Source organism: Kwoniella dendrophila, chromosome 1, assembly GCF_036810415.1.
Source record: "Kwoniella dendrophila CBS 6074 chromosome 1, complete sequence".
NCBI classification, from domain to species: Eukaryota; Fungi; Basidiomycota; class Tremellomycetes; order Tremellales; family Cryptococcaceae; genus Kwoniella; species Kwoniella dendrophila.
Window position 1 is genome coordinate 3475446 of NC_089476.1, and position 27016 is coordinate 3502461.

General features: G+C 41.8%; 10 protein-coding genes and 2 non-coding genes across 12 annotated transcripts; 8 read left to right on the forward strand and 4 right to left on the reverse strand.

Annotated features, from left to right (window-relative positions):
* Positions 1–63: 63 nt before the first annotated feature.
* L201_001234 lies at positions 64–178 on the forward strand. The gene has a single exon (XR_010725542.1). It is a non-coding gene; the product is annotated as a 5S ribosomal RNA (ribosomal RNA).
* A 581-nt stretch (positions 179–759) lies between these two features.
* Positions 760–1531, forward strand: L201_001235 (uncharacterized protein; the record flags this gene model as incomplete). Its single annotated transcript, XM_066217026.1, has 4 exons — positions 760–994; positions 1055–1268; positions 1324–1355; positions 1410–1531. 4 exons carry the CDS (start codon positions 760–762, stop codon positions 1529–1531), a joined length of 603 nt encoding a protein of 200 aa, XP_066073123.1.
* A 26-nt stretch (positions 1532–1557) lies between these two features.
* On the forward strand, positions 1558–5175 carry L201_001236 (uncharacterized protein; the record flags this gene model as incomplete). Its single annotated transcript, XM_066217027.1, has 15 exons — positions 1558–1606; positions 1664–1713; positions 1767–2144; positions 2213–2972; positions 3034–3217; positions 3272–3353; positions 3418–3513; positions 3581–3670; positions 3741–3843; positions 3904–4136; positions 4194–4234; positions 4301–4318; positions 4381–4534; positions 4601–4903; positions 4996–5175. The coding sequence occupies 15 exons, from the start codon at positions 1558–1560 to the stop codon at positions 5173–5175; spliced, it is 2721 nt and encodes a 906-aa protein (XP_066073124.1).
* A 957-nt stretch (positions 5176–6132) lies between these two features.
* L201_001237 (OPT family small oligopeptide transporter) lies at positions 6133–8670 on the forward strand (the record flags this gene model as incomplete). The annotated part of the gene is made up of 4 exons (XM_066217028.1): positions 6133–6207; positions 6283–6331; positions 6429–8069; positions 8174–8670. 4 exons carry the CDS (start codon positions 6133–6135, stop codon positions 8668–8670), a joined length of 2262 nt encoding a protein of 753 aa, XP_066073125.1.
* Positions 8671–9699: 1029 nt separating this feature from the next.
* Positions 9700–13115, forward strand: L201_001238 (uncharacterized protein; the record flags this gene model as incomplete). Its single annotated transcript, XM_066217029.1, has 3 exons — positions 9700–10447; positions 10510–13006; positions 13073–13115. 3 exons carry the CDS (start codon positions 9700–9702, stop codon positions 13113–13115), a joined length of 3288 nt encoding a protein of 1095 aa, XP_066073126.1.
* Positions 13116–13623: 508 nt separating this feature from the next.
* On the forward strand, positions 13624–14804 carry L201_001239 (uncharacterized protein; the record flags this gene model as incomplete). The annotated part of the gene is made up of 5 exons (XM_066217030.1): positions 13624–13719; positions 13827–13845; positions 14116–14237; positions 14315–14329; positions 14430–14804. 5 exons carry the CDS (start codon positions 13624–13626, stop codon positions 14802–14804), a joined length of 627 nt encoding a protein of 208 aa, XP_066073127.1.
* A 330-nt stretch (positions 14805–15134) lies between these two features.
* On the reverse strand, positions 15135–15249 carry L201_001240. Its single transcript, XR_010725543.1, has one exon. It is a non-coding gene; the product is annotated as a 5S ribosomal RNA (ribosomal RNA).
* Positions 15250–15750: 501 nt separating this feature from the next.
* On the forward strand, positions 15751–18860 carry L201_001241 (uncharacterized protein; the record flags this gene model as incomplete). The annotated part of the gene is made up of 12 exons (XM_066217031.1): positions 15751–16215; positions 16259–16384; positions 16437–16668; positions 16726–16931; positions 16993–17334; positions 17386–17562; positions 17622–17900; positions 17954–18118; positions 18179–18358; positions 18415–18516; positions 18574–18705; positions 18768–18860. 12 exons carry the CDS (start codon positions 15751–15753, stop codon positions 18858–18860), a joined length of 2499 nt encoding a protein of 832 aa, XP_066073128.1.
* A 136-nt stretch (positions 18861–18996) lies between these two features.
* Positions 18997–20832, reverse strand: L201_001242 (uncharacterized protein; the record flags this gene model as incomplete). Its single annotated transcript, XM_066217032.1, has 6 exons — positions 18997–19742; positions 19803–19974; positions 20041–20136; positions 20191–20450; positions 20516–20689; positions 20742–20832. The coding sequence occupies 6 exons, from the start codon at positions 20830–20832 to the stop codon at positions 18997–18999; spliced, it is 1539 nt and encodes a 512-aa protein (XP_066073129.1).
* A 286-nt stretch (positions 20833–21118) lies between these two features.
* L201_001243 (26S protease regulatory subunit 6A-B) lies at positions 21119–23191 on the reverse strand (the record flags this gene model as incomplete). The annotated part of the gene is made up of 12 exons (XM_066217033.1): positions 21119–21130; positions 21191–21283; positions 21335–21410; positions 21465–21619; positions 21677–21883; positions 21937–22022; positions 22073–22155; positions 22212–22317; positions 22378–22486; positions 22548–22646; positions 22714–22893; positions 22985–23191. 12 exons carry the CDS (start codon positions 23189–23191, stop codon positions 21119–21121), a joined length of 1413 nt encoding a protein of 470 aa, XP_066073130.1.
* Positions 23192–23578: 387 nt separating this feature from the next.
* On the forward strand, positions 23579–25182 carry L201_001244 (uncharacterized protein; the record flags this gene model as incomplete). Its single annotated transcript, XM_066217034.1, has 6 exons — positions 23579–23665; positions 23721–23776; positions 23839–23903; positions 23965–24026; positions 24093–24432; positions 24488–25182. The coding sequence occupies 6 exons, from the start codon at positions 23579–23581 to the stop codon at positions 25180–25182; spliced, it is 1305 nt and encodes a 434-aa protein (XP_066073131.1).
* Positions 25183–25581: 399 nt separating this feature from the next.
* Positions 25582–26536, reverse strand: L201_001245 (uncharacterized protein; the record flags this gene model as incomplete). Its single annotated transcript, XM_066217035.1, has 3 exons — positions 25582–25837; positions 26091–26257; positions 26378–26536. 3 exons carry the CDS (start codon positions 26534–26536, stop codon positions 25582–25584), a joined length of 582 nt encoding a protein of 193 aa, XP_066073132.1.
* Positions 26537–27016: the final 480 nt, after the last annotated feature.

Below are 27016 nucleotides of genomic sequence, written 5' to 3' on the forward strand. Positions count from 1 at the left end.
CATTGGCAGATTCCAGTATTCTTGTTTACGAGTTCTATTGTACAAACACCGCTTGCAGTTATCTACGACCATAGAAGGTAGAAAACGCCGCCTCTCGTCTGCTCGGCGCAGCTAAGCTATCTATCGCCTGGCTAGTACCAAGGTGGGGGACCACTTGGGAATCCCGGGTGTCGTAGTTTTTTTTTGATTCTCGTCGTCTTGCAAGCTTTTTGAGGATTGAGTTCGAAAGAGAGATTTACTCATTTATAGTTTCAGGCACAAGGTAATTTAGAATATAATTACCGGATTAAGCGGCATCTACCGAATGGTTTGTGTTTGTTTGGTTCAATTTCAATCAATTATCACATCTCATCCCAACATACAAGCCTACAAAACAATCGAGGGAATCTAATAACAGATCTGTTGTATAAAGGTAGTAGGTAGTAAATTGCGACTGACTATATAGAATAGATATATAGATATCACGAATGTCGTATACTGCGATAAAAATCATTATTATTCATTATATCATAAATCATCCATCGTATCCTCGATAAAGAAAACGGAACCTGACTGCTTCAACGACGTGCGTAATTCAAGTGACATCATCAAAGGAATCTAAGAAGAATTTGAAACCGATAACAACAAGGCCCCCGAGACCTGTTCGATATTCAAATACAAACAAAATAAGCCCAAGAGACCAGGAAGATCTTCACACCAGATTTCAAACTTGCAATCCTGTATTGAGCTGAAAATATGTTTGTACAATAATCCTTCAAGATGTCACACAAAACAGAAGCTGCCGAACATACTCAATCTTCCCCGCAGAAACCAAACGAGGTGATTGAACAAAAACAATCTAGCCAACCCCAGGGATTCGTCGCCAAACTAGAAAAAACACTACATATCCCCACCTGGTTCACACCTTCGTTGACAGATAGAAGACAATGGAAGAACTTCACGAGATGCATGATAACGACTTTAGGAGCGATGGTCCCTATGCTAGCTCAAAACTGTAAGTTAATTAGCTCTTAAAAACTGTCAACTCGACTGATCTATCTTGATACCGTTGCAGCTTTGAACAAGATAGGCCAAGCCGCTTTCTTTGGTGCTCTCCTAAGTCAGATGCTGCCACCATATATGGCTTTGAGCGTTTACCTCTTCGCTCTTCTCACCCTCATAATCGGTTTATGTTTCGGTTGGGCTTGGGGATGTGCTGCTATGGCTTCTGCTCTTCGAGCTAGAGATCAGGTTCTATATGCCAGTCAAGTACGGAGAGAACAATCTGGGTAAGCTAGAGCTCAAACAAAGTGATATCGTAAATATCTGATGATCAACTTGTAGCTACGATACCACCGCTAACATAGAAGCACAATGTAAGTCACTCTCTGCACTAGCCAACAAATACGCTAATCGCCTTTCCGACACAGATCAAGCCTCTATATTCCGTGGAGCATTCCTTGATCCAGGCTCATCAGCAGTTTATGGTATTTTTTTATTTATTGGTTGTTACTTTTTGGGACTTATAAGAGCAACCCGACCAAGATTGTAAGTTTATCCCAATTATTGAGGAAGCTTATGGAATACAGAACATTAGGTTGTATCTTTGGTACCATCATCTTAGATTGTGGGTACATGATTTCATCTGATTAAAGAGCTGCCCAGATGCTGACCTGATGTCTAGTGATGTGTTCGTTCGGCCCCCTATTCCCCATCCCAGAGTATACGTTAGCTGTGAGTGAAAATGCTGTGACGGCGAATTGTGTAATATTGACAAACGATCGTAGAAACAACTGCTCATACCAGCGGGGGTATATATAGCGATTGCTATAGTCTGTGTCTTCCTGATTTTTCCTCAAACACTAAACCACATCATGTTGGATGCTGTAACGACGAAAATGTTAGGCACTACTATTAAACTTTTCAAGTTGCAAAATCAGGTGGTTATGACACCTCCAAAAGATACGGAAAAGTGGCATGAGCTAGCTGTCCAGTCCTATGCTCTCAGAGCGGGTCACACTGCTGCTGTGACTGCGTTGGAAGGACAGACTGCTCTTCTACAGTTGGAAATCACGAGAGGTCAGGTAGGTCCCGGTGATCTACAGAAGCTGTTTGGTAAAGTCAAGAACCTCGGTTTGCGAGCCTATGGTTTGGCGAGTTTCTCAGTGAGTCGCCGTTCAACTTGATTGTAGCGTTGGACATTAGCATACTGATAGCGATCTCCTGGTTGCAGATGATTATCGATGAACAACAACAATCTGTCAAAAACACCCTAGATGATATATCTTCGCATTCCAACGTCAGATCTAAAGCTCATCTCGACCAGATGGAGAAGAACATTGATGAGGCTCATAGCTTGACAGGATTATTGCCGATTTTAGCTGAATCCACAGCAGAGCTGAGAAAGTCTTCTGCAAAAGCTTTGGACGATATAACAGAATGGCTGTTACTGGTTAACCATACTAGATGGAAGAAGAAACCGTCAACCGCACCAGATATTACACAACGAGAGGCAAATATTCTTGCAGTCAAGGATGCTCTAAAGGAATTTAGGGAGGGTAAACATTTCTCAATGCTGGACTCATATAAAGATAATTTCGACCCAAATACAGGAGAACTCAAGCCAGATTCAGCAGAAAGATACCGGTACGCTTCAAGGGATCTGTTCAGATGTTTCGTCTTCACATCAAGTCTTATAGGTTTTACGATTGATTTGATAGAACTCTTAGAATGTTTGATTCAAATTGAAAGAGAAAACCCTACAAGCAGAATTCAATTGCCTAGTGCGTTCACTAAGAGTGTCGTGAAATCCGCAAATGAGAAGGAAGGAGGAAATCCTTTAGCTATGGGAACAGATGATCATTCATCGGTGAATGTAAATAGGTCAGTGGAAGAAGATGAACAAGATGGACATGATGAAGCAAGGAGCGAGACTAGTACAGCTGTTGAAGGGAAAGAAAAACCAAAGAAAGAGAAGAAAGTTAAAACTCATGGTATGTTTTCGTTGACCTGTTTTAGCCGAACTATAAATGATAGATTGACGACATATCTTAGCCAAAGATCCGGATGCAGAGGATCCAAGAAATGCTTTCCAACGATTTGGTAGATCAGTTCATCATATCTGGCAAGGTCTCACCGGTGCATCGGGTCTTTTCGCTCTCAAGTATGGATTGGTATCTGTGGCATTATGGATCCCAGCGGTTTGTCATTCATCTGCGTATTTTACCTACACTAACCGGTATGTCGTTGCCCTATATATATAATATAGGCTTACTGACTTATCGGGATTTAGTGGTCTATGGGCATTGATCATGGCTCAGACAGGATTAGGTGTATTTACAGGTGAACAAATACTCCAGTTCGTGCTTCGTATGGTAAGCCATGTTCCAAACCATATATAGGGTTATTATCTACTATGACTGACCAGATAGTTCATAGTCGGGTACTGTCTTCGGTCTTATATTAGGTATGCTGGCCTGGTATATCGGCTCTGGAAAAGGATCAGGCAATCCTTACGGTGTCGCGGCCGCTACGGTAAGATGATTGTAATTCATGACCCTCAATAATCTTGGTCGTATGCTAATAATATGTTTTGGAATAGATGGTACTAGCTGCTCCTTGTTTGTTTATACGTATTGCGATACCAATGGAGAAATCACCGTTCTTCCTTATGACCAATGTTACTTTAATGGTGAGTTTAATAGTACCCTTAATGATAAATGCTATTCAAATGCTTATTAACCAAAATGATATGGGAACAGTTCACTGTTGGTTACTCGTGGGTAGATGAACATGTATATCAGACCGCAAATCAAGGCTCGGGAGCTGGATTAGCTGGTAGAAGAGCATTATTAGTCATGATAGGTATGTTACTGATAATATGGTTTGGAAAGTGGTGTCTATAGCTAATTTTGTTATGGAAAGGTTTCACTGCCGCCTTTATCGTTATGTTATTCCCTCATCCCGTCACTGCACGTGCGCTATTCCGTCGAAAATTGGCCAAGAACATGTCCGATATTGGCGATTTATACGGAAAAGTCGTAACTGGTATCGAAAGCGAATTAGACCATGACAATGCTGAAACCGACGGTAATAATAAGGGTAAAATTGCTGAAGCCAGGAGAGAAAGATATAAGGGTGGCTTCCTGAAAGTTTTGGTGAGTGAAATTTCTCCCATAGCTATGATCGAGCGAAAGCTTACACTGTTTCTGTAGGGACGGATCATGGCTATGCAGCCTCAACTCGCATATGCAGGGTAAGTTTGCCATCAGTAAATGTTGTTCGGTTCTTTTGCTAAACAGCTTCGATTGGCCTTTAACAGCGTTGAACCAGGTCTTAGGTGAGTATTGATCCGCCTAAAGTCTACCACTCATAGTTGACGTTCTATACTCCACACTCCAGGGGTCCCTGGCCCAAGAAGAAGTACGAAGCGCTGTTCAAAACACAAAGTCAGATTCTTTCGACCCTTGCTCTTCTTTCGAGTGCATATTCAAGAATGGATGTAAAATGGTGCAAGAGGCTTGCTACTAGGTCAGAATTGATGCATCCTGCTTTTGTGAGTAATAAACTAAGGTTTGTATATTCGCCCGAGTGAAGCTAAAGAGGAAACACGCCGTATTAGATTGCCGACTGTCTCTCGATGTTTTCGATCTTGCAACAAGCATTACGAACTGGGGAACCATTACCACCTATGATACCTATCTTTGAGAAATTAGCTATTCATCGAAATGCAATGAAAGGCATGGCTAGGCATCAGCGCGGCAGAAGCATCAATACCAATGGTGATATGATAGAGAAGACAGGCAGTTATCTCGACAATAATGTCACTACCGGTGACCGTGAAAGTGTGGCCGATGGTATGGAAATGGTTACGAGAGATGCGGTTAATGTATTACAGGGGAATATGACATGGTCATCTATACATGTAAGTCTATTGTTCGATGGCATGTGGCCCCCTCGGTCTATGACAGCTTACATTTACTCGTTGCTATTGTTTTACCTCGTTTGACCCAACAGGATGAACAATTAGCATTGTTTGCCACAGCAAATATAGCATTAGTACACATAGCAGTCGGTTTAAATGAGATGTTCAGAATTGTTAAAAATTTAGTTGGTGAAAAGGAACTACAAGGGTTGGAAAGAGCTTCAGAAAGATGGGCTAGAGGTGAATTAGGACTAAGCGATACCAGGGTATAGGCAATGGAAGATATGGTTCTGCAGATCAGAATCATCGCGGAAGTGTGAAGCAGAGTTGCAAAGTCAACACCATAATCCGGTTGTTGTAATCTTCGTAATGTAAATTCTTACCTGTCCTTTATGAGATGTAGGACATAATGAAAATGTTGTCTTAATCAGAGAGACTTCTGTTGTTCCATAAGGTCAACATACTTCTCTGCTCCTGATAATGTTGTATGACAACATGGTTGAAAGTCGGTGTACGGCCGTATATACTTATCGGTGAAAAGCGACCTTATGTCGGCCGATAACGATAAGTCCGTAGCTTAGCTTTACACTAAAATAGACCGCTCCGAATGTGTCAACTTCAGGTTGAGTCGCCGTGATTGCGGTTCCCTTTAAGATTGTATTTCGACCCTCACAGCTACAAATTTCCAGGTTGTGCTTGTTTGAAATTCCATAAGCCTAGTTGTACTGACAAGCGCCAGCATCTGTCAAAACGTTCATGTGCCCTGAGCTGATTTTGAGGCATTTCACTTCCTCCATTTCCATCAATAATATTGCGTTCGCCTAGCGATGCCTACTTCATATATATTACTGTACTCAATCTGCAGGAACACTCCAGAGACGAATTTCTAATGCCTTATACCCCTTGCGGAACGCCCAAATGATCTTATCTGATTAACGAGTGATTAGTCATGGCGAAAAATAGCTTCCGAAGGCTGATGAAATGAACGGTCTTACTCGACGGGACTTTGCAAGGAAAAATTTATTTCCAGAAATAACTTCATCAGCTTCGATAAATCGATGGACCTACGTATAATCGGCCGATTTTGAGATATACTACATACCATTATTTTCTTTTTACAGGCAGGCAAGTCGAGCGGTATCGGAGACTTAGTTATCTTATAGAAAGGAATTTACGCTTTACTCTTTGCTTTACATGATGATTTTGGATATATATACATATCTAGAAGTATGATCTCGCAATATCATCTTGCGGTAATCCACTTACCGCTATTGAGTGTCGGAACAGCGTTGAGAATAGTACATGTAAGTTCTTCCTAACGGATTATTCCATAGTATAGGCAGACATATATGACGCTGAACTGATTCCCATTGTTATAGCAGAATACCTGTATCCTGTTTCAATCAAAACGGGATTATGACCGAACCAGTGCCGGAACTAAGTGTTGATTAAACGCATCCAACACCTTCTTTCGATACTCCTACTCATGACAAAAAACTCCACTTTGATCCGGATCCAAATGTAGATGATCGTTACGACACTGTCCGTCCCGGCGACGATCTTTCGAAAACTGCTACAAAATCTTCGATATCTACAAATGAAGCTGCCGATTTTACAAATGAAGATGTTAGTGGTATAACAGATTTGCATGATGATTCCGGTGCTTCGGCAAATACCCTTCGGATGTGGATTTTGACTTTCGGTATCACCACTCTCATTGCCGGGGTAGATGCTTTATTTCAACTTCGTTATCCCACTGTCAGCGTTTCCAACGTAGTAGCTGTCTTAGTATCCTGGCCATTAGGTCTGGCTTGGCATTCATTTCTTCCTCAATGGTCTATTCCTGTCGGGTTTGGTCAACAAATTCATCTTAATCCCGGTCCGTTTACTCGAAAGGAACACGCCTGTGTACTGATGTTCACCAATGTCTGTATAGCTACAGGACTCACCAATACACTCGTAGTTGAACAAGTGAAATACTTCAACATCGATATCGGTATTGGTCGAGTGTTTTATCTGAATTTAGTCTGTTATATGATTTCATTTGGTTGGATGGGTCTAGCAGAGAATGTTCTTATCAAACCTGCAAACGTTACTTGGCCTGGTGTATTAGGGCAAATTGCATTGATCAGTGCTGTAGATCAATTTGGCAAAAAATCAAAAGAAACTGAAAAAGGTCGCACTTGGAAAATATCTAGGATGGCACTATTCGGAATAGTTTTTGGTGGTTCTTTTGTGTATTATTGGATATCAGGTTTCATTTTCACTGTATTAGCGGATATAGGTGCTTTCATATCATGGTCATCACCAAAGAATGCAACGTTGTCACAAGTTTTTGGTGTTCAGACTGGTTTAGGTTTATTTCCTCTGGCTTTGGATTGGTCCCAGATATCCAATTTATCGAATCCGCTCCTAGTTCCGTTCTGGGCGGCATGCTGTATTTTTGGGTCATTTGTTTTTTGGACTTGGATCATCCTTCCAATTCTTTATTATACCAACACATGGCAGTCAGCTCATTTACCCATAATGACGAATAAATTGTTTACTGTAAAAGGTAAAAAATACGATTTTTCAAATGTTGTAAATAGTAATTGGATTTTGGACGAAACTAAATATCTTAGCTATTCACCTTTAATGATTCCAGCTGCATTTGTACTCAATTCAGCTTTAGGTGTAGCTTCTTTCGCTTCGATGATTATCACATTTGGTTTGAATTGGAGACAAGATTTTTGGGAACCTATTAGAAATAGAGGTAAACTTAATGATCGACATAATGTCTTGATGGATCGATATAAACAAGTTTCGAAATGGTGGTATCTACTGTCTATGGTAGTAGGTCTCGCAATTGGTATAGTTTACTGTGAGGTCTGGAAAGAAGAAATGCAGATCAGCGGTGGTGCTTTCGTCGTTTCGATCTTACTCTGCGGATCGTTTTATATCCCCTTAGCTTTGATTGAAGCTCGAGCAAATTTCGTTATGCAACTTAACAATTTTTTAGAGATGGTATCAAGTTTTTGGTTAAAAGGTCAGCCTATCGCTTGTATGTACTTTACAGTATTCGGCTATGGCACACTTCAACATGCTCTCCATCAATCCGAAGCAGCTAAAATTGGTCATTACCTCAAAGTTCCACCTCGACTTACAGCTGTATTACTCTTTCTTGCTGGTGTATGGTCTTCTTTGGTTAATGGAGCTGTCACTTATTGGGCATTAAAACATACACCGAATATATGTACAGCCATAGCTGAAACAACTTCACTTGTCGTTCAGCCGAAGTTACGTTCAATCAACATGTCGCTTGGGGTTTATTGGGTGATAAGCTTTTCGCTTCAGGTGGAAGATATGTTGAAATTTACTGTTTCATCATTGCAGCAGTGGTAATCTGTTTATTCGTTTTCACCATGCAGCGAAGATACCCTAGAAGCTATTGGAAATTGGTCAATCCAGTATTACTCATCGCCTCGGGAACAAAAATCCCAGTCAATACAGGTATCAACTTTTCAGCTTGGTTTGTTGTTGCTTTCATTTTTGGGTATCTTTTACATAAAAAGAAAACTACTTGGTGGAGAAAATATAATATGATTACTGCCATTGCACTTGATGCTGGAGTTGCTATAGCTGTAATCCTAATATATTTTTGTATAACTTATACAGGAGCAGCGTCAAATTTTGAATGGTGGGGAAATACTATACAAAGCAAAGGTTGTGATGCTGAAGGATGTCCTCATCTTTCTTATGATTCCATCATCAAGCCAGAACGGTGGTAAATGTGGGTTTTCCGCGGTGGTCATGCAGTAGATTGTAAACGTTATCTATACAAGTTATTACTGTAGTCAGCTTTGTATTGTTATATAAACGCAATCTGTAAGAACAATCGCTGGATGTCTTGAAATCTATCATTCTGATCATCTCTGTTTTGAATTCTCCGGTTATCTCCGGTTATCATAAATTGCCGTAATATCCATCAGACGCGCCTCTCTTTTCACTGTTTTCTCACGCAAAACATCTTATCTTTTCTCCTTTGACTCCAACTGATGGAATTTGCTGATACAATATATGTTTATCAAACATCTGAGACAATCGAAAATGTAAACATAGAATTATCGACACTCTGCAGTCCAAAGCAGACTTATATGATCAGCAGCATGTACTGTGACCAAAAAAAAAAGTGTATCAATATAATATCACCAACGACCTCTCTTTGGACCTTGCTCGTTAGACCATGATAGCGTAATACAATTTTAGTGACTCTCACGCCATTTACAAAAAATATCAGATTCACCTGAAACGTGATGAAACCCTATCATCCAAGGGTGATAACACGGCTAGTACGATAAGTAAACGTGATACCGCCCTGGATTATCGACTGTCAAGTCCTAAAGATAAACAATTCAATCCAATTCAAGATCAAAAATCAGGATTGGTGACAACCGTAACTTAACAAAGTCAACCCAGAAAATATTCTATTCAAACTCTTCAATATCATAACCTCTTACTTCGTGGATACATACATTCAATCAGTCACCACTGTACCTTCTTTAGAAATACTATAATCGATACAATACAAACTTAATTTACTGTACATTCTAAGCAGCAATAGATTTCAACAAGGATTAGAATTGGCGGGAGTCAGGAGTGGGCTGGATTTTCAGTCTGGATTCACCTCAGCTCAAAATTTTTGGATTCTTCACTCGTAAGTGCTGGTACTTTCTGACTCTGATGATATGTATTTGTTATCATGCATTCTTCTTCTGCATGTATACTGACCTTCGATGTTTAGGTGAACTTCAGTCAAGATGATGTACACTCCTACTCCTGCTACGAGACGACCTAAACCACCTAGATCCCTTAGTCGGCAAAGACCTTCCCTCGTCAGCTCCAAATCCGCACCAGTAAAATCATCATCTACACCTTCCACATCAGGAGTTGACGACAAGCTCCAAGCGGAAGAGACACCTTTATCGTCATACATACGAGAAAGGCAAGAGGATGCTAGAAATAACCTTAGTAGGATTAGTGCCAGTCCGGCGGATGTAAGCTTTTCGCTGGATATCGCTTCGAGTACGTCTGGAACAAATATCACAGCAGCTTCTGTCCACGATAATGCCAGCGCTGCTTTAAACGCTCAAAATCCGAAGCCGTCGGGCGTCGGTCTAGGTATCTTAACACTTAAGCAAAATACAATCAATAATGATAATTCTGAAACCTCGCCACCACCACCTTATGGTCAAACTCTGCTGAACTCCTCTCGACAACATGTGGATTCGGACTTGTCATCCGCTAAACCGTCCACCCCTCCTCATCAAAGCTTAGCTACATCATCCAGAAGACCATTGACCTCTCCAGTCTCGGATAATCGTTACCGTATTCAAAGACAAAGAAGCACGACAGAAGGAGGAGAACTTGCTACAGGTCCAAGCGAACGGCTCATCTTGTCGAAACAAGGTGCAGGGGAAATGAGTGAGGACAATGATAGTCTAAGTAGAAGAGATGTATATACGAGGCTGAGGGAATTAGAAGACTTGCTTCAAAGACGAGAGGAAGGTGAGTCTTGTACCCTGACCTTAAAAAGCTTATCGAAATTGACAACCGCTTCATGTCGTTAGAATTAATTGTAGCTGCTCGAGTCGCTGAAGAAGCTCTCAAGAGCCACGAGCAAGTCATGGCAATCCTACCTAATCAAGTCAAACTTCGTTTTCCCCATATACAAGATATTCATAGCCCTTTCAACCACGCTCTTCCAGAATCACCTTTCACCCACAACGTTAATCAGTTCCCTATGCGTATTCCTCAAGCAGAATTGACTACCACTCAAGACTTTTCTCCGATAGACAATTATCCATCTACGACCAGTACTCATCATCGTCGAACGCCTTCATTTCTTTCTCCTCACTTTCCTCAATATGCATTGGAATCCCCATTAACTATTCCATCCCCTGAACGCTATACTCGGAATTCCGTACGGTCATATGGCGACACACGCAGTATAAACAGGTCAACATCATTCTCCATACATCAAAACAAGACTAGACCTACAATCTTTGGAGCCCATTCCTCAATTCCCGTACAACATCCAACACCTAGGTACACCCGCTTAGCCGCCTTACATGCGGAAGCTGAAGATAGAATTATAATACTCGAACAAGCCTTAGCCGAAGCTAGAGAAGGTGAAGATAATCAGAGAAAGGCAGCTGCAAGGTGGAGAAAAGAAGTCGATAAAATGCAAAGGGAGTTATCAAAGGTAGATGAACGAAGAGAAAAAAGTGAACAGGATGCTTTGAGAGAAAGCGTAATTGGGCAAGCCGGTGTTAGAAGGAAGAGCCAGGAGAGAGAAACTCAAGCAGATCCTATAATTGAGATCAACGCAAAATCACACTTAGGTGGTACAGGATCAGTTGGATGGGGATATACGGCTTTCCCCGAATTCGTAACTGGCGGTTTTACTCGATCCTCTCACCAGCAGGTCTCGGAAGATCCTTCTCTAACAGCAGATCTGCTTGATACGAGCGAACTACTAAATCATCTCGATCAAAACCAACAGCAAGATCAGGATGAGGGAAGAGAAGTAGAGCAATCTCCTCGTGCCATACTCACCATACCGATGGATGAACTCGATTCTATCAGCAGCACGTCAATTGGAAGAGAGGGCTCAACAGCAGCACCATCCCAGGGATCGCTTGGTGATAAATATCTTGTAGGGTTGGGTAAAACCCTCAAGAACAAGTCTCCGAGCACAAAACATCTATCTCCAAGAAAAGTCAGTTTCAGAAGGGCGAGCGGTTCTGGAACGACAAATCACTCTCCCCACAAAAGAACACCCCGGGTTACGATCGAGTCTCCTCACATCTCTCCATCAGCGAAACCCTCGTCCAGACGCGGATCCAAAGACAGCTCACAATCTGGGACTTCGATACCTCGATCTCCATGGCCATCAAAGGACTCACTCGTCGTGGATGTCTCACCCGAAGTGAGACGTACTATCGATTTCAACTCACATTCACGCGAGACATCCTGCTCTCCTAGCACTAGCCCGGCATTCGCTTCTCTCAATTCGCGCATCGAAAATATGCGAAGTCAGATCGAGAGAAGCCTTAGTGTAGAACCTGGAATGGGTCTAGGTAGAACATTGGGCAGCGAATTAGGTAGCGAGTTTGGAGATGACTGGGATAAGGGCTTTAGAAGTTTAGAGAATATACAATGGCAGCAAAATGAAGCTTCTTCGCCTTCACCGCCCTCAAGATCAAAGGTTAACGTTAATGCCTCGATTTCGCACGGAACTCATCATGATGACAATGACGATGAGCCTGACCAACTTGTTGATGACGACATGTCTTTTATTTCGCCTATATACCAACCAGCATATCCGTTACCACCTACTGTATCAGCCGCTTTGTCATCGTTGGCCATCGCTTTGGCACCGTCAACAATATTTACAGATCAGCCGGAATCGTCATCTCGTGTAAAACCTGTAAAACTTGGCCCAGCAACGGTATCCAGTCATGTTATATTGCCAACCGTCAGCGGAGCAGATAAGATCAAATGGGTGCAGGAAGAGGAGGGTTCTGAAGACATATCAGATCTCGCTTTATCTGACGAAACTTCGATAAAGACAAGCAACACTACTTCAATGACAGCGTTTACCCTAGGGAAACAACCAATACTATCAAGCTCAAAGCATCATGGAAAATATCCTGTCAAACGAGCCATCGCGTTTTCTGTTTCAGCAAAAGATACACCTAGGAAATATGCTTTAGCTCACAGAAGAATGAATTCGTCAAATTATCAAGCTCGTCATTTGAGTCAAAAACAATCGCTTGATTTCAAAGGTAAACAGAAAGTGCAGGAATGTGCCCTGTTGGAAATGAAACCTGACCAAACACTTACGAAAAGAGGTATACGGAAGTTGAGACCTGCTATCAAATCTGCAGCGAGACAAGAAGAGATAAAACAGGAAGTCGAAAACAAAGAACCTAGCACTATTCCAGCTAGAATTGTACATGATGTGTTCTGTCTTGTTACAATCTGGTTGGAATACTTGGAATGGTTCATTATTCTTGCTATCAGAATATGTATAGATATCAGGAGCGGACCACGAGGACCTTCGTGAGTAAATTCCTAGTAATGTGAGGTTGATTAGACGCTAATCGTGGGTCGTATTTTGCGATATAGCGGTCTAAGACAAGGGCCCAGACCAAGGAGATACTATATTTAGTTATTTGCACTATCATGATGTAATTCTCAATTACAATCTGTTCACGATTAAAGTTACCTTGCGACACTTATAATGCCTAACGATCTTATGATTAAACTTTCACGCGTTTGTTCTGTAGCCTTTATTTCTACTTTATGCTATGTTATGTTTTATGTATCATATCTCCAAATCTTCGGTCAAATTTTTGATTGTTGCACTAGAAGGCCATCATCATGCATGAACATTCGATAATTTAAACATTGATATTAATTAATCCATTCGTTTGTTACCAGGTGGTGCACACGTGGAGCCCTCAATTCCGCTAATTCCGTACGGTGTGGCGGTCGATGGCAGTGAATTAGTTGTTGATGATGAGATACCTTCAACCTCATTTGTTGCTATCATTTCGATACATCATATTGAAGATAAAATATAGATTAATATACATAAATACTTACATCTCCAAAATTGACTTGACATCCACCAGCACTGCACAGGAAAAGCGGAAAGGAAGAAAAATATTGTCAAGATGGTCAGAGCAACTTCGATAATCAGAAATGCTGCAAATGCTGGAAAACCTAAACCAATGAGTTCGGACCACACATTATACCATGCCATGCCAACCGTAAGTTGTTGAAGTCCGCTTCGCCAATCAACTATTCTATATCTATCATCTCCAGTAGCCGGGTGGGATAATGAGAGATTAAGTGCTAACGAATGAAACCATTATAGGGTTTCTGGAAGAAATTCCGTATGTATAGGTTTGGTCCATCCACAGGGGTCTCATGATAGAACAGGTATCGAATATGGAAATAGGTCAGGTGCTGATGATAGTCATTGTTTTGTTCTTGAAATCTCAATGTATACAGGAGATGCTGTCGTTAGTAAGTTGAATTCTTGAGGCTACTTTTCCGAAATTCCTTCGAACTGTCCGTATTCGTATCTTCCGAATGTCCTACCGGTTCTGATACTCATTTCGCTTTTTGGAAACATCTCTGACATTCTTCAATAAACTAAATAGTAAATCCTGATATTTCATCCGGTCTTCCTATACCAACCGAAAACCGATACCCTCAACCTGCCTCAAGAACCGAACGTTATTCAACTCCATCAACACAAGCAAGTGATATTGCCTTCAACCCTGTAAGTTTAGACATTATCGAGTGGGAAACTGATAATCCGGATACGTTGCTGACAATTGACGTATTGTTCCTACGTAGTACTGGAAACGAGATGTAAGCATTTGAACGTATACTTTGACGGAATCGATCCAAATGTGGTTAAATTGTGTATTTAAGCTAATATTTGCCAATCTTTTGATGTTTTACACGACAGGTACGAAGAGCATACCCACAAACATCAACCATCACACAAAACGAATTATCAGCATTATTACTCGAATCACCTACATTAAAATCATTACCTTCACCTGAAACAGCTGAAAAAGTCAGATCAGATGCATCAGCCATTTCACCATCATCAGATTCATCTGATCGAAACGAATCAATTGTAGCTTCATCTGTACCATCATTATCATCTGTTTTAGAGAAATTACCTCAAGGTAAAGCTTTTACTGGATCAGGAATCAAGACCGGATCAGGATCAAACGCATTACCACCTACACCACCTGGTCAAAAATGGAAACCTCAAAAAGGTGATGAGATTCCTCATAGTGAATTCGCTTATTTCCCTATGGTCGGTTACAAATAGATTAGATTGTTAGATCGGTTTTATGGTAATATAGCTTTTCTGGGAAGAAGCGATACAGAGAGGGTTTCTTTCATCATTGGTATGCATACGTTGTGTTTTTATCATCGCATACGTTGTGTTCTTATCATCTGAGCTGGATGGGTGCAATCATATTGTGATTTCCGGTCAGACAAGGGTAACTAACATCGGCTTAACTGGCAGAAATGTGATCGGTCCAGTTACTAACGTCACACCTGTCTTTCATCACTGCAATATATGTCTTCTCTCTGCTGAAAATTCATAGCTCTTTGCCACCATATATCACTCAGTCTCTGTCAACGCCCAAGCAAAAACTACAGCACTCGGGATTCCCAAGTGGTCCCCCGCCTTGGTACTAATCGAGCGACATCTAGCTTGATTGCGGGGAGCAAACGAGACCCGATATTTTCTAGATTCTATGGCCGTAGATGAAAACCAAGAAAGTTGAAACCTTATATCCAAGAAAGCGAACATGACATTCGCAGGTTTTTTTTGAAGAGGTTAGGGAAGAGGTGAAGCGAACGGCAGATACTTGTGAAAAGTGGGAGTACTGTATGATTTCGGAATCATACGGTCTTCCTGTTTCTGGTCTTCAGAGACGGGCTAGTGTTCTCCCGCTCATATGTAGGGCTGTTCTCACCGTGAAGCTAGTCAATACCATACCTTGGGACGATCTGATACAATACAATGTATGTCTTCTTTTTACGATCCCCGGTCTATATAAGAGGACCAAGCCTTTACGTAATCCCTTACCCGTTAGATATCGGATGTTATTGTTGTCATTTTGTTACGACAGGCAAGTCACTGTCAATCATCAGATTACCATAAGCTTTCTGTTTTCTTCATAGGATGGCCTTGAGGACTGTCTCCAGCAAGACTTCTTATCGACTCTAATTTTGCTGTTGTAAAAGAGTTGACGGTAACAACAATGCCGTCAGCTCCATCACCGATAATACCTGATCCTTTACCTGACCGGCCCTCTTCACCCACTCAGCTTGCACCTCGAGTTATCACACATCCAGACCAGATTGCAGCCCAATTAGCACTGTTGACGAGACGGGAAGCAGAACTTTCGCTTTCACTCAACGCCCTGGTCGCCGATAGAGCACAAATAGATGAAGCCCTTTCTCGGTTGAAACAGCTAGGCTCGGATGTTGGAAATCTTGCAGCGGAAGTTGATGGAAGAAGAAGCGTATATCCCATTTCGAGGGGTTTAGGGTTACAATCTAATGGACACGATATGTATGAGGATGCTGATGAAGGACTAGTAGAAAGAGTGGCCAAAGTATGGGAGACAAGTGAAAGAGTCGGAGGTAAAGTGCGTAGATTGGATGAAGAGGTTGGAAGGGTGAGAGAAGCAACGGACGTAGTTACGGAAGTCTTGGAGCTCAAGGTGAGTTCTGAATAACAAACGTCGGACACTAATAGTCGTAAAGAATGCTCTGTACACTATTTCAGCTGCTATAGTGAAGCAGGATTGGGAATCAGCTTCGCGAGCTTGTCGCAGGGCTATGTCGGTGCGGAAAGAGGTAATTGAAGGAGGCTTTGCCGGTGGTGTGGTAGTGAGTGATAAAATAATGATTTCCTATCATCAAAGCTTATGTGTCCTTCCAGCCTACCCCACAATATCCTCTTCCTCCAGCACAAACTCTACAGGAGCTGCGTGAGGTTCTATTACATACCTTTAGAACAGAGTTTGATGCCGCAGCAGAGAGAAAAGATGAACAAAACGTTAGTCGGTTCTTTCGTCTGTGGCCGGGTATAGGAGCAGAAGAAGAAGGTCTAGAAGCATATGGAGATTTTGTTGTAGGTCTCGTGAAGGGAAGAAGCTCGACTGCTGGCAAGAGTAAGTTGAATTACTGCAGTATTCGAGGCAAAATGAAGCTAAATCACTTAAATATAGCATCTTCTCCGTTATATTATCTAACATCACTCACCAATTTGCTCGAGGCTATCGCTCATATCATAGATCAACATCAGCCGGTAGTAGACAAGTACTACGGGACAGGACGAATGGGGACTGTAGTGGGCAGACTTGTAGGCGAAAGTGATAGAGTAGTGCGAAATATTGTGGAAGGATGGGAAGAAGAAAGACGAGTCGGACGACTAGTATGTGCAACTGGGTGCTGTGACTGGATACAACTCAGAAATGCTGACGACCTTGTTGAAGATATCGGATACCAAACAATCTCGCTTCCCACTCCTTCAAAATCCCTCCTTGTTCCCACCATTGTTCGCATCCCTTGCAAATCCTGCCGTCCAGCAGCTATCTCTAGCTTCCTTAGCCAATACAACGTCTGCCGCTTTGCCGCATCTGTCTTCAGCAACCAATCTGCTTCAATCCTATGCGCCTGGTGGAAAAAAAGTGGCTCCCCAGCCTGCTGCTACCCTACCTGTTGAGGAAGAGGAGAGTGGACCCGATCCGAGAGATGTAGATAGAGTACTAGGTGAATTGGTAGCATTGGGTGGTCGTTGGGCACTCTTCAGGCGTTTCGTTTGGAGTCGTATAGCGGTGAGTTACCTGACGTATCTCATGCAAGTGAAGAGCTGACATCGACATCAGGATGAGGAGAACGACGACGATGCCAATTCTCAGTCGGGACGGGCGGAAGATGAGCAAGAAGAGCTCGATAAAATACTTGTGATTGAACAGTCAGGCAGTCAAAAAGCTATCGAGAATCTGCTCAAAGTTTACTACGAACCACTTGAGTTATGGTTCTTACGTATGAGTATAGAGAAGGTATGTCTAAGCGGGTGTTTCGCCTTGCACCAAGCTAACTATGTATCTTTTGTCTTTAGGCTCATCGACTGGACTCTCCTGACACATCGATTCGACCTCATCTGTCCTCCATCTTGGACGACACTTTCTACCTTCTCAAGCTTGTAATCGGCCGTTTGCTATCTTGTGGGTCTATAGCAACACTCCGTTCTATGCGTCAGAAATTAGCAGAAGTGATAGAACGAGATTATACAGGAGTGATCAGGAAAAAGATGGATGCTGTTTATATGGGTCAAGTCCCAAGCTCACAAGGTACAGAGAAAGACAAAAGAGAAAGGGACCAGAGGTCAGCCTTCATAGTGAGCATCTCCACCGCGGCATGTTCGACGAATTGTAGCTGATATGACTACAGATTCACCTAAACGATCTTGACGTGTCAGCCGACTATATGGAACGGTTGCTGGATGAAATACTTGCAAGTCTGCCTCAAGTTTTCCTAGACACTGAAATACATCACGTGAAGGATGAAGTGGAGACTTTGAGAGATATTTCCAATAGATTCCGAACGACCTGCAAGGTGAGTCTAGTTATAATTTGTATCGAAGGGGTAGGGGTATACTAACAGAAGCGAATACAGACTGGATTGGAACAGCTCTTCAATCAATTGACCAAACCCAGATTACGAGGTATACTGGATGACTGTTACAAAGACGTGACATACCTCCTCGATGAAGATACGTTTGCGGAAGCCGATGAGTTAGACATAGTGAGGAAGAGGTTCATACGAGCTTGGGAAAATCTGGTAGAAGGTTATAAGGTTAGTCATCAGGTCAAAAATTCATAGAATGTCTGCTGACGTCTGACCAAAAACAGGAGTCTTGCACCGATCATAATTATCAGCAATTCTTCAATATGACTGTTGAGGTTCTGGTAAGACCGTGGGAGAAAATGATACAAGGTATAAGATTTACAGAGGTACGTGGTTATTCCGGTATTAGCAAAGTTCGTTCAAACTCAGTATTGATCAAACAGCTTGGTGCAATTCGATTTGAACGGGATGTTCGAGCCATAGCAAATTATTTGTCTGCACAAACGACCTTTGGTGGAGCAAGGGATAAATTCACTCGATTACAACAAATTGCTACCGTCCTTAACCTTGACGCAGTAAGTGAAGAAATTGCAGCTGATAAGCGCATGTCGCTAATCTCGTTTCATACCATCTGTAGGATGAAGATCCTGAAGAATTCTGGAGTAATTCTGGTGTACCTTGGAGATTGAGTAAAACAGAATACAATAGTATTATCGAGCAACGTCAATAATGAAGTAACGTAAATAGATATCAGATGTAGTATATACATGCATATTAGCAATACAATCTTGCTACCATTTTATCATTCAATTAACTCAACATGCGCTATACAACTTGGAAAGTCTCGGTCGAAGCCGTACTGAGAACTAATCTTCTTCGTTATGATCCATGGTCATTCCCCAAACTCTAGCTATGTCTACCCAGAATTGAGCTTCTCCACCTGAACCACTAAGCGGCCATTTGCTACCTATCAGCTGCTTGATTTCCACTTGAGAAAGGGGTGCTGAACGTGAGCTAGTGCCTGGGGATCGACTGCTGATGACTTCCTGCAGTCTGGAATGAAGATGATAGGTATTATGATGCAGTTGTCTAAGGATCAATTTACCTCGTCTTATAGCTTCATCTTCAAGCTCTTGATCAATCTCATCTTCTTGTCCAGGAGGTATTGTGATCAAATCGTTTTCATCATCTAAACTTGACTCTAATAACCTAGCATCTTCTTCACCTTCATCAAGTCTTAGATGACCTTGTTCACCCACATTTCCTCTACCTACAGCAAATTCACAAACTCCCATACATAACATCCAAGCTCTTTCTAGAATTTCGAAAGCCATCAACCACCATCCACCCGTTTTGCTTATCCCTGCATGTACAGTAGGCGGTGAAGAAGTTAATAACAATAATGATTTGTATAGGGGTAAATCTGAAAATGAATATGTTATCGGTATAAGTGTATGTTTAGGTTGATGGAATGTCGAGAATATCTGTGGGGTAGGGGTGTTTGGTATATTATCAATGTCACTTTCGGTTGATGAGGAAAGTGGTATCGAAGATAAATCGATGAACATGTCATAAGCTGTATGGTGCGATTTATAGATTGCATCTGATGTAGCTAAAAAATGGAATGGTAAGTTAGTATATTGAGTGATGAAAGCAAGAGTGTATCACTTACTAGCAATCCACCCGCCTTTCCTCTTCTTCATGTCGGTAAGATCCATTAGGCCCACGTTACCTAGCCATGCTGAAGCTTCGGTATTCTGTGTCGCAGGAGGAGACACTGACATCGACCATATGCACCAAGCGAAGGCGGATAGGGGAAGCAAAGGCGGTGTGGAATACAGAATCTACGACATTCGTCAGTGGTTAGTAAGGCATCATTGATTGGAAGAGAGAATGGATTAACGACGTACTATTCGCTGTCCAGACAATGCAGCTTTGTACACTGGTACAATAGAAGGGCCCAGAACGCCTAGTAGCGAAGGCATATAAGCTATAGGGTGTTCAACCTGTCCAATAAGATCTATCAGCTTGAACCGTAATTCGTTGTAAAGTCAACTTACAGGCAAGCTAGAGTTCCCGTCTATCATCCTTCTGACCTGCCTAGTAGCCTCTTTGCCTTTTACATTTGTAGTATTGGAAAAGCTTGGTAGCGAGTCAGCCCTATTATCATGCCAGATTTTGGCTAAGATAGAAACTGCGCTGGATGGCTTTGATGAAGTCGATGGCGCAAAAGGGGATGTTTCCAGATCTTCTAGCTGATCAAATAATGACGATAGAGAATCATGAAGGGAGAATAAATTAGAAGGGATAGCTGGTTTTGCTGATAATATCCCGAGGAATATGTAAGCGGATTGAAGGTAAGCTGTGGGTAAGCGCGATACTTACCGAGGACAACACCTAAAGTACCCATTCTTCTTCCTCTAGCACCTTCATCACTCAACCTGCTACGGAACACACCTGCTCCAGGAAGTTCATGGTGAGTAAACAGCACCAAATCGGAATCCAAGGCATGTAGACCCGATGGCAATGTAGTATGTTCGATAGTATCTGCTGGTAGGTCTATAGGTGAAATTAGATATCATCCTAACCTGATCAACGGATTATGACTTACTCGGTAAGGATGCGTAGAAGATAACCGATTGGCCTTGGATATCGTCGAAGTGTGTTAGGAAGATCGCTGCTAGGGGCGGTAGAGAGACCATTTTGCTCTTTATGGTTGACTGAAAGCACTGGAAGATGTATGACAAAGAAGAAGAAGTATAGACGGAAACTGCTACGACGGATTGCACGGTACTCGTACCGGCTTTGTTATTGTGAAATGCGATTTCAGGAACATTACGTATCAGAGCAGTTCCGGTTCTCATTCTGCAGTGATACAGAAGTGCAAGTCATTGTATAGATGCAAGCAAGAAAGATTCAAACGCATGATATACATCTACATATGCTATGAATAGCTCAAAATCAAGTTCATTATCATTAACAACATGTTTATGCGAAGTACTATTTTATGGACAGGTATGTTAGCGTTCAACACAAACCTTTTTGGCCGTTGACACTTACGTGATGCTCTTTTGCTTTTCGTGCTTGTACTTCAAGAATACCACCATGGAAATGTTCGTGGGATAATTGAGTAGCATTTTGTCGCAAGGCCAACTAAAGTCGAGGTTAGCTGATTCCATCGAAAATAGAGCTCGGCCAGCTTACCATTCCCGCTTCCACACATACTGCCTTGAGCTGAGCACCATTCATGTCTTCTGTAGAACGAGCCAATTCCTCGAAGCTACCGACTGAATCAGCCTCTACTTGAGGTTCATTATAACAGGAATGTACTCACTTGACACCATGATGATTGAGCTTTCTAGAGTGAATTTGCAAGATACGTTCTCTAGCTGATTCATTAGGTAAAGGAAACTCTATTTTTCTATCTAGTCGACCGGAACGGAGAAGAGCTGGATCAAGGATATCAATTCTGTTGGTAGCAGCGATGACCTGAGGATTTAACAAGATTAGTATGGACGTGGAAAGAGTGAGAGCGATCTAGCTCACTTTGATTCGACTATCACTAGAGAAACCGTCCAACTGATTCAAGAGCTCCAACATGGTTCTTTGTACTTCTCTGTCACCTGATTTATCACTGTCAAATCGTTTTGTACCAATAGCATCTAACTCATCAATAAAAATGATTGCTGGAGCTTTCTCTTTGGCTAATTCGAAGGCATCTCGTACCAGTTTGGCACCATCACCAATGTACATCTGAGCGGATCATCAGCAAATATAGTCTTTGCATGTCATTGGAGTCAACTTACTTGTACAAGTGCTGGACCAGCGAGTTTGAGGTAACATGCGTTTGTTTGAGCGGCACAAGCTCGAGCGAGTAGAGTTTTACCAGTACCTATAGAGACGATGAGCTGCCATTGGGGATGAAGATATGACTTGGCTTACCTGGAGGTCCGTACATCAAACAACCCTTGGGAGGAGTGATACCTAAAGTCTTGAATTTATCGGCTTGTTGCATTGGCAATACACTGACAGACAGACAGAAATTAGGTTGGTCTTGCGTTTGTCACTACATTCCACTTACATGGCCTCGATCAATTCTTCAACTTGTTTATCCAAACCACCAATATCCGTATACGTCTCCGTTGGTCTCTCATCAACTTCCATAGCTTTCACTCGGGCGTCGTATTCTATACAAATACAATCAGCATTCCGTATTTTCCCTCATCATTGAAAACTGGATAACCTACCTGCAGGCAATTTATCGAGAATGAGGTAGGAGTCTTTGTTGACACCGATCAAATCACTTGGACGTAATTCATCGTGAGGTACAAGTCCAATAATGGGTAAAAATACGGTCTAAGCCAATATCAACGAATGTTAAGACGGTTACTGATGAAGTATAGACAAACCAACTTACTTGTCTGGTAGATGTTTTGATAACGGCACATTTTGATTTCTTAGCATTTTGTTCGTTGTGAGCAGCTCCTTCTTGTTCCTCAGCATCGACATCCAAGATCTATAATTTTCACATACATCAGTGATCAATGGAGACAGAGAGGATTATGATCGAACTCCTGACTTACCTCAACTACCTTTGACACTAAATAAGGTAATACCTTGTTTTGCTTAATTTTGGTCATGTTGTCGCCTATCTTATCTGTCATCTGCTCTCTTTCGTGCGCTAGCCTCAAAGATTCTTGCCTCATCATCTTTATTTCATTATCGATCATACGTGCTTGCATTTTGATATCAGCGACATCAGACTATGAAGATCAAGGTTGAATTGTGAATTAGCAGCTGCTCTCATAACAAAGAAACAAGAATATCATCGAGGTATAACATGTGTAGACCTACATTTCTTACTCCTTCCGGTATATCCTCCAACTCATCTTCTTTAGTCTTTATCTCTTCCATTTGAACGTCTTCTGCTGTAGGGTTGGTTGATTCAGTAGTTTCTTGATTCTGACCAGTTGTCTGAGAAACGGCTAATTCCTCTGGCTTGTTATCGCCATTGCCGGGATTTTGAGGTGGTGGAGGTGGATCTGATGCTGGAGCTGACATCCTGAAGACTTTTCAGTGTTATATTTGTAAGAGTATAATACTAATAGAACTATAAAGAAAGGCAAATTATTATATGACGATGAATTCACGATTCGTCAGCGAGAACCACCATACAAATACACCTTGAACGCGGTGACTGCTGCTATGCCTGATTTTGATTCCGCTATGTATATCCTCACGTGGTGAGCTGCAGAAAGTGGTGACATGGAAGATATACATTACTACTATCACTATGACTCATAGTTTAAGAGATCGATAAGATAATATATTCTTAGAGTAGCAGGTAAAGGCAAGGTGTTGAGGTATTTTTTAAGCATCTGAATATGCATACATCGGATATACCAAGAACACCACCTTACCTATCTGCCAAGCTAAGGAAGCTGCAAAATGCAATTCTCGACGCGGAACGCTTTTTACCTAAGGGCTTCTAACTACCGGGTGATTCCATTATTCTTGTATCTGGATGAACGACATGTAAGTTTCGTGGAAAGCTCAGGAGGTATCAAAGCTAAAATGATCACACTCACAGGTTGATTGGATGTCCGAAAGGGTTCTACAACTGGTGATAGGTTCTTTACAGCCTAAGTCAGTATTGCAACTTTCAAAGTGCCTTGACACTGAGTACTAATGATGCTTAACCCGTTCAGAATGTCGGAATTGCTTTTTACTGCTAGAGGTCAGAAGAAACACCAGGTTCATGTAGAGAGAGGAGGTAAGATAAACTGAGTACATCCTGAGTTGTACAAACTGCTGATCTCAGTCAATTGGTACAGAGGGATACCAATACTGCTACTTCCTCCGGACAACAACTAGGACCGAGGTAGTGCTTTTAAAGGTAAGATACCTGGTCTTTTAAGTAATTGACGATAAAACAATAATCGATGATGAGAAATTGCAATAGGACAAATCATACTCCCTACGTCCTCCAACCCCACCTCCTGAGCCTTTGCCGGAAGCGTCGCCTACTAAACGTAAAGCCGCTTCTTCGGGATCCTCACGAACATCGAAGACGCCTCGACGAGCACGTACGCGTTCTCGATCAGTCACTACTCAGCGCGAAGAGTTAGACGATATCAACTCACAGCCATTGCAGAATATAGACAATGCGAATCAGGACTTCGTCGATGAAGATGGTGTTCGCGTAAAAGCTGAACCAATGGATTACGACGCTGGCAAAACGGAATCCATAGAAGAGACCAGTATCAAGGATTGGAAACCCGATGTGGAAGTAACATACAAAGGTGAGCTCAAAAATTAGAATCATTCAGTTGAACGCAGCTGATGTCGGTTGAAAAGGCTTCGGTACCTCTTCTGTGCAGCTGGTATTGATAATCGAACCATACCCACCTTTACCGCCTTCACAGTATGCTCCGCCATCATCTCGTCTATCATCTCGTTCAGCCTCAATAGCTTCCGCTAGATCTAGATCTCGATCAAAACAAGGTACAGGAGCCGTACGTTATTCTTCAACTTCACTATCGGTAGAACCGGGAGCACAAACCAGATCTCAGAGTGTGCACGCGCCAAATATGCGGAATGCAAGTCGATCAGTATCAGCAGTACCCAATTCTCGCAGAGGTGGAACAGCTTCAGTGACTCCCTTTGGCAGAGAAGATAGTTCAACACCTGGACCAAGTGGAAGTGCAGGTAGGCGACGAATGAGTCAAACCCCACTGTTCATGCCTCGTGATACGCCTTTCGATGAAGATGAAGAGGACGAAGAAGCTCATGAGGCCTATGAAGAAGCATTACGGGAAGGTAGAATGAGGTTACCATCAGTAAATCGTCCTGCAGGTGGTGAGAATGGTCTGACAAGAATGGACGACGATGATGATCTAGATGATGTGCCGGAAAGTATTATGGACATAGGAGAACGCCTGGTCAGGAATAGTCAAATAGAAGAAGGTGTGATACGTGTTCAAGGCGGTTGGGAGGAAAGGGCTGAAGGTGAAGAAAGTGCTGTAATGGGTAAAGAGGAACCTGGTGATTAAGCAATACCAAAATATATCAATCAATGTATTAAATCGTTTTCGCATGCACAATTTTTGTGTAGAATTTCTACACAGATGACTTTCTTTACTTGTTTAATGACTTCTAACCAACTGTATCTATCGCCGTGGAATAAAGGAAAAGGGGAATGAAAAAGAAATCTATGCGTAATAAATGCTACAATTATGAACAAGTACGAAACAGATAAGAAGATCAAGAAAGCCAAGGGTCAGGGCAGAACCATAGAAGGGAACTGAGTGATTGAGAAGCAGGGATGATCCTAAGAGGAAAGGTGCTGTGACCAGATTTATTGATTGACGTTGAGATATGCCAATGATGATAGACTTTGAATACCTTCTAAATATGTCAAAATCAAATCAATGGTGATCTGACCTATTTATCTATTTGTCTTCTTCATATAAATTCTCCATCCATTTTTTAGCTACTTGGTAATCTTTCTTACAAGCAGTCAACAATTTCTTAATTCGTTCTAATGCTTCTGGGGATTCTAAATCAGCTCCAGACTCTTCATCCCTCTTGTTACCGTAATGTTGCATTTTTTCACAAGATGCTTGTACTTTGATGATACCTAATGCTGCGGAAGAACCTTTCAAGAAGTGGCCAAGTGATGATAACTTTTGTAAATCTTCGGCAGCGCTGTCATTCCAAAACATTCGATTGTGATTAGTGTGATGGAAGTGATTGGAGGATTAATGGGGTTAGAAAAGAGATGGTAGGCGAATTGGGATATCAGGCAGCGAAGAGGCCAAAGCGTCCGTTGTTATGATGAATATGTGAAACGAAGTAATGATATCGAAAGTCATTGGCGGAAAAGGTGCGTGTGTGGGAAATCCTGATAAGCGATTACGCTTTTGTTAAAAGCAGAATATGATGTTTTGAAATCACTTACATAGCTTCTTCCATTTCCCCAAACGTAGCTTCAGCTTGTTCAAAGTAACCCCATACGATACCCTTTGAGAATGCGTGTTTCTCGCCATCGTCATCGCCATCATCATCTTCTTCATCCATATCCATTATTTGTTGAAATGTTTCCATGTCAATCACATCTTCGTCAGACTATTTGAGTGGAGATCGATCGACAAGGTACCAAGGTTAGAAGTGTCCAGTGATGAGAGATTGGGAAGGTCATCATGCTTCAGCTAGTCATCCTGAACATTCATTGCATTCCGCACTGACCTCTGGCTTCTCATCCTCTTCCTTTACATCATCTGTCTTTGTTTCCTCTTTCTTCTCAACCTCTTTAGGTGCGGAAGCAGTTGATGATGAAGCGACGGGTGTTTCTTCTACCTTCTTTGTTGGTGAAGTTGCTTTCTGTGCTTTTGTTGTATCTGACATGATTTGTATGCTATAGAGATTTGTGTGTTGGAATAACAGCAACTTGTTGATTACGATCGTCGATGATCACTGGAAATAGAATGCTGATAAGAGAAAAACAAGTATATGTTGTCTATTTTTTTTAAGTTTATGAGCTGAGATCACCAGAACAGATTGTTACGTGGCGCCGGAAGAATAAAGGGACGAAATTATTGACGTCAATACAATCAAACAATGTTGATTGATTTTAGGTTGGATGAAAAGAACGAAAGATGCTTTGTTGTGTATATGTGTATACAAAGTGTGACGATAGCTTTTAACAGGATCTTTTTCTCTTCGCTGATTTGGAAAGTGTGACTTGAAATTAACTGGTATCTGATTTCTGATTGTTGCTATCGTCAGATTTTGAGATTTCAGACTAAAAAGACTAATTTTTCCAATTTTATTCGATTTCCCGAGAGCAATTTAGTTTCGGCTTAGCAAGGTTCAAGCAAAACAGGA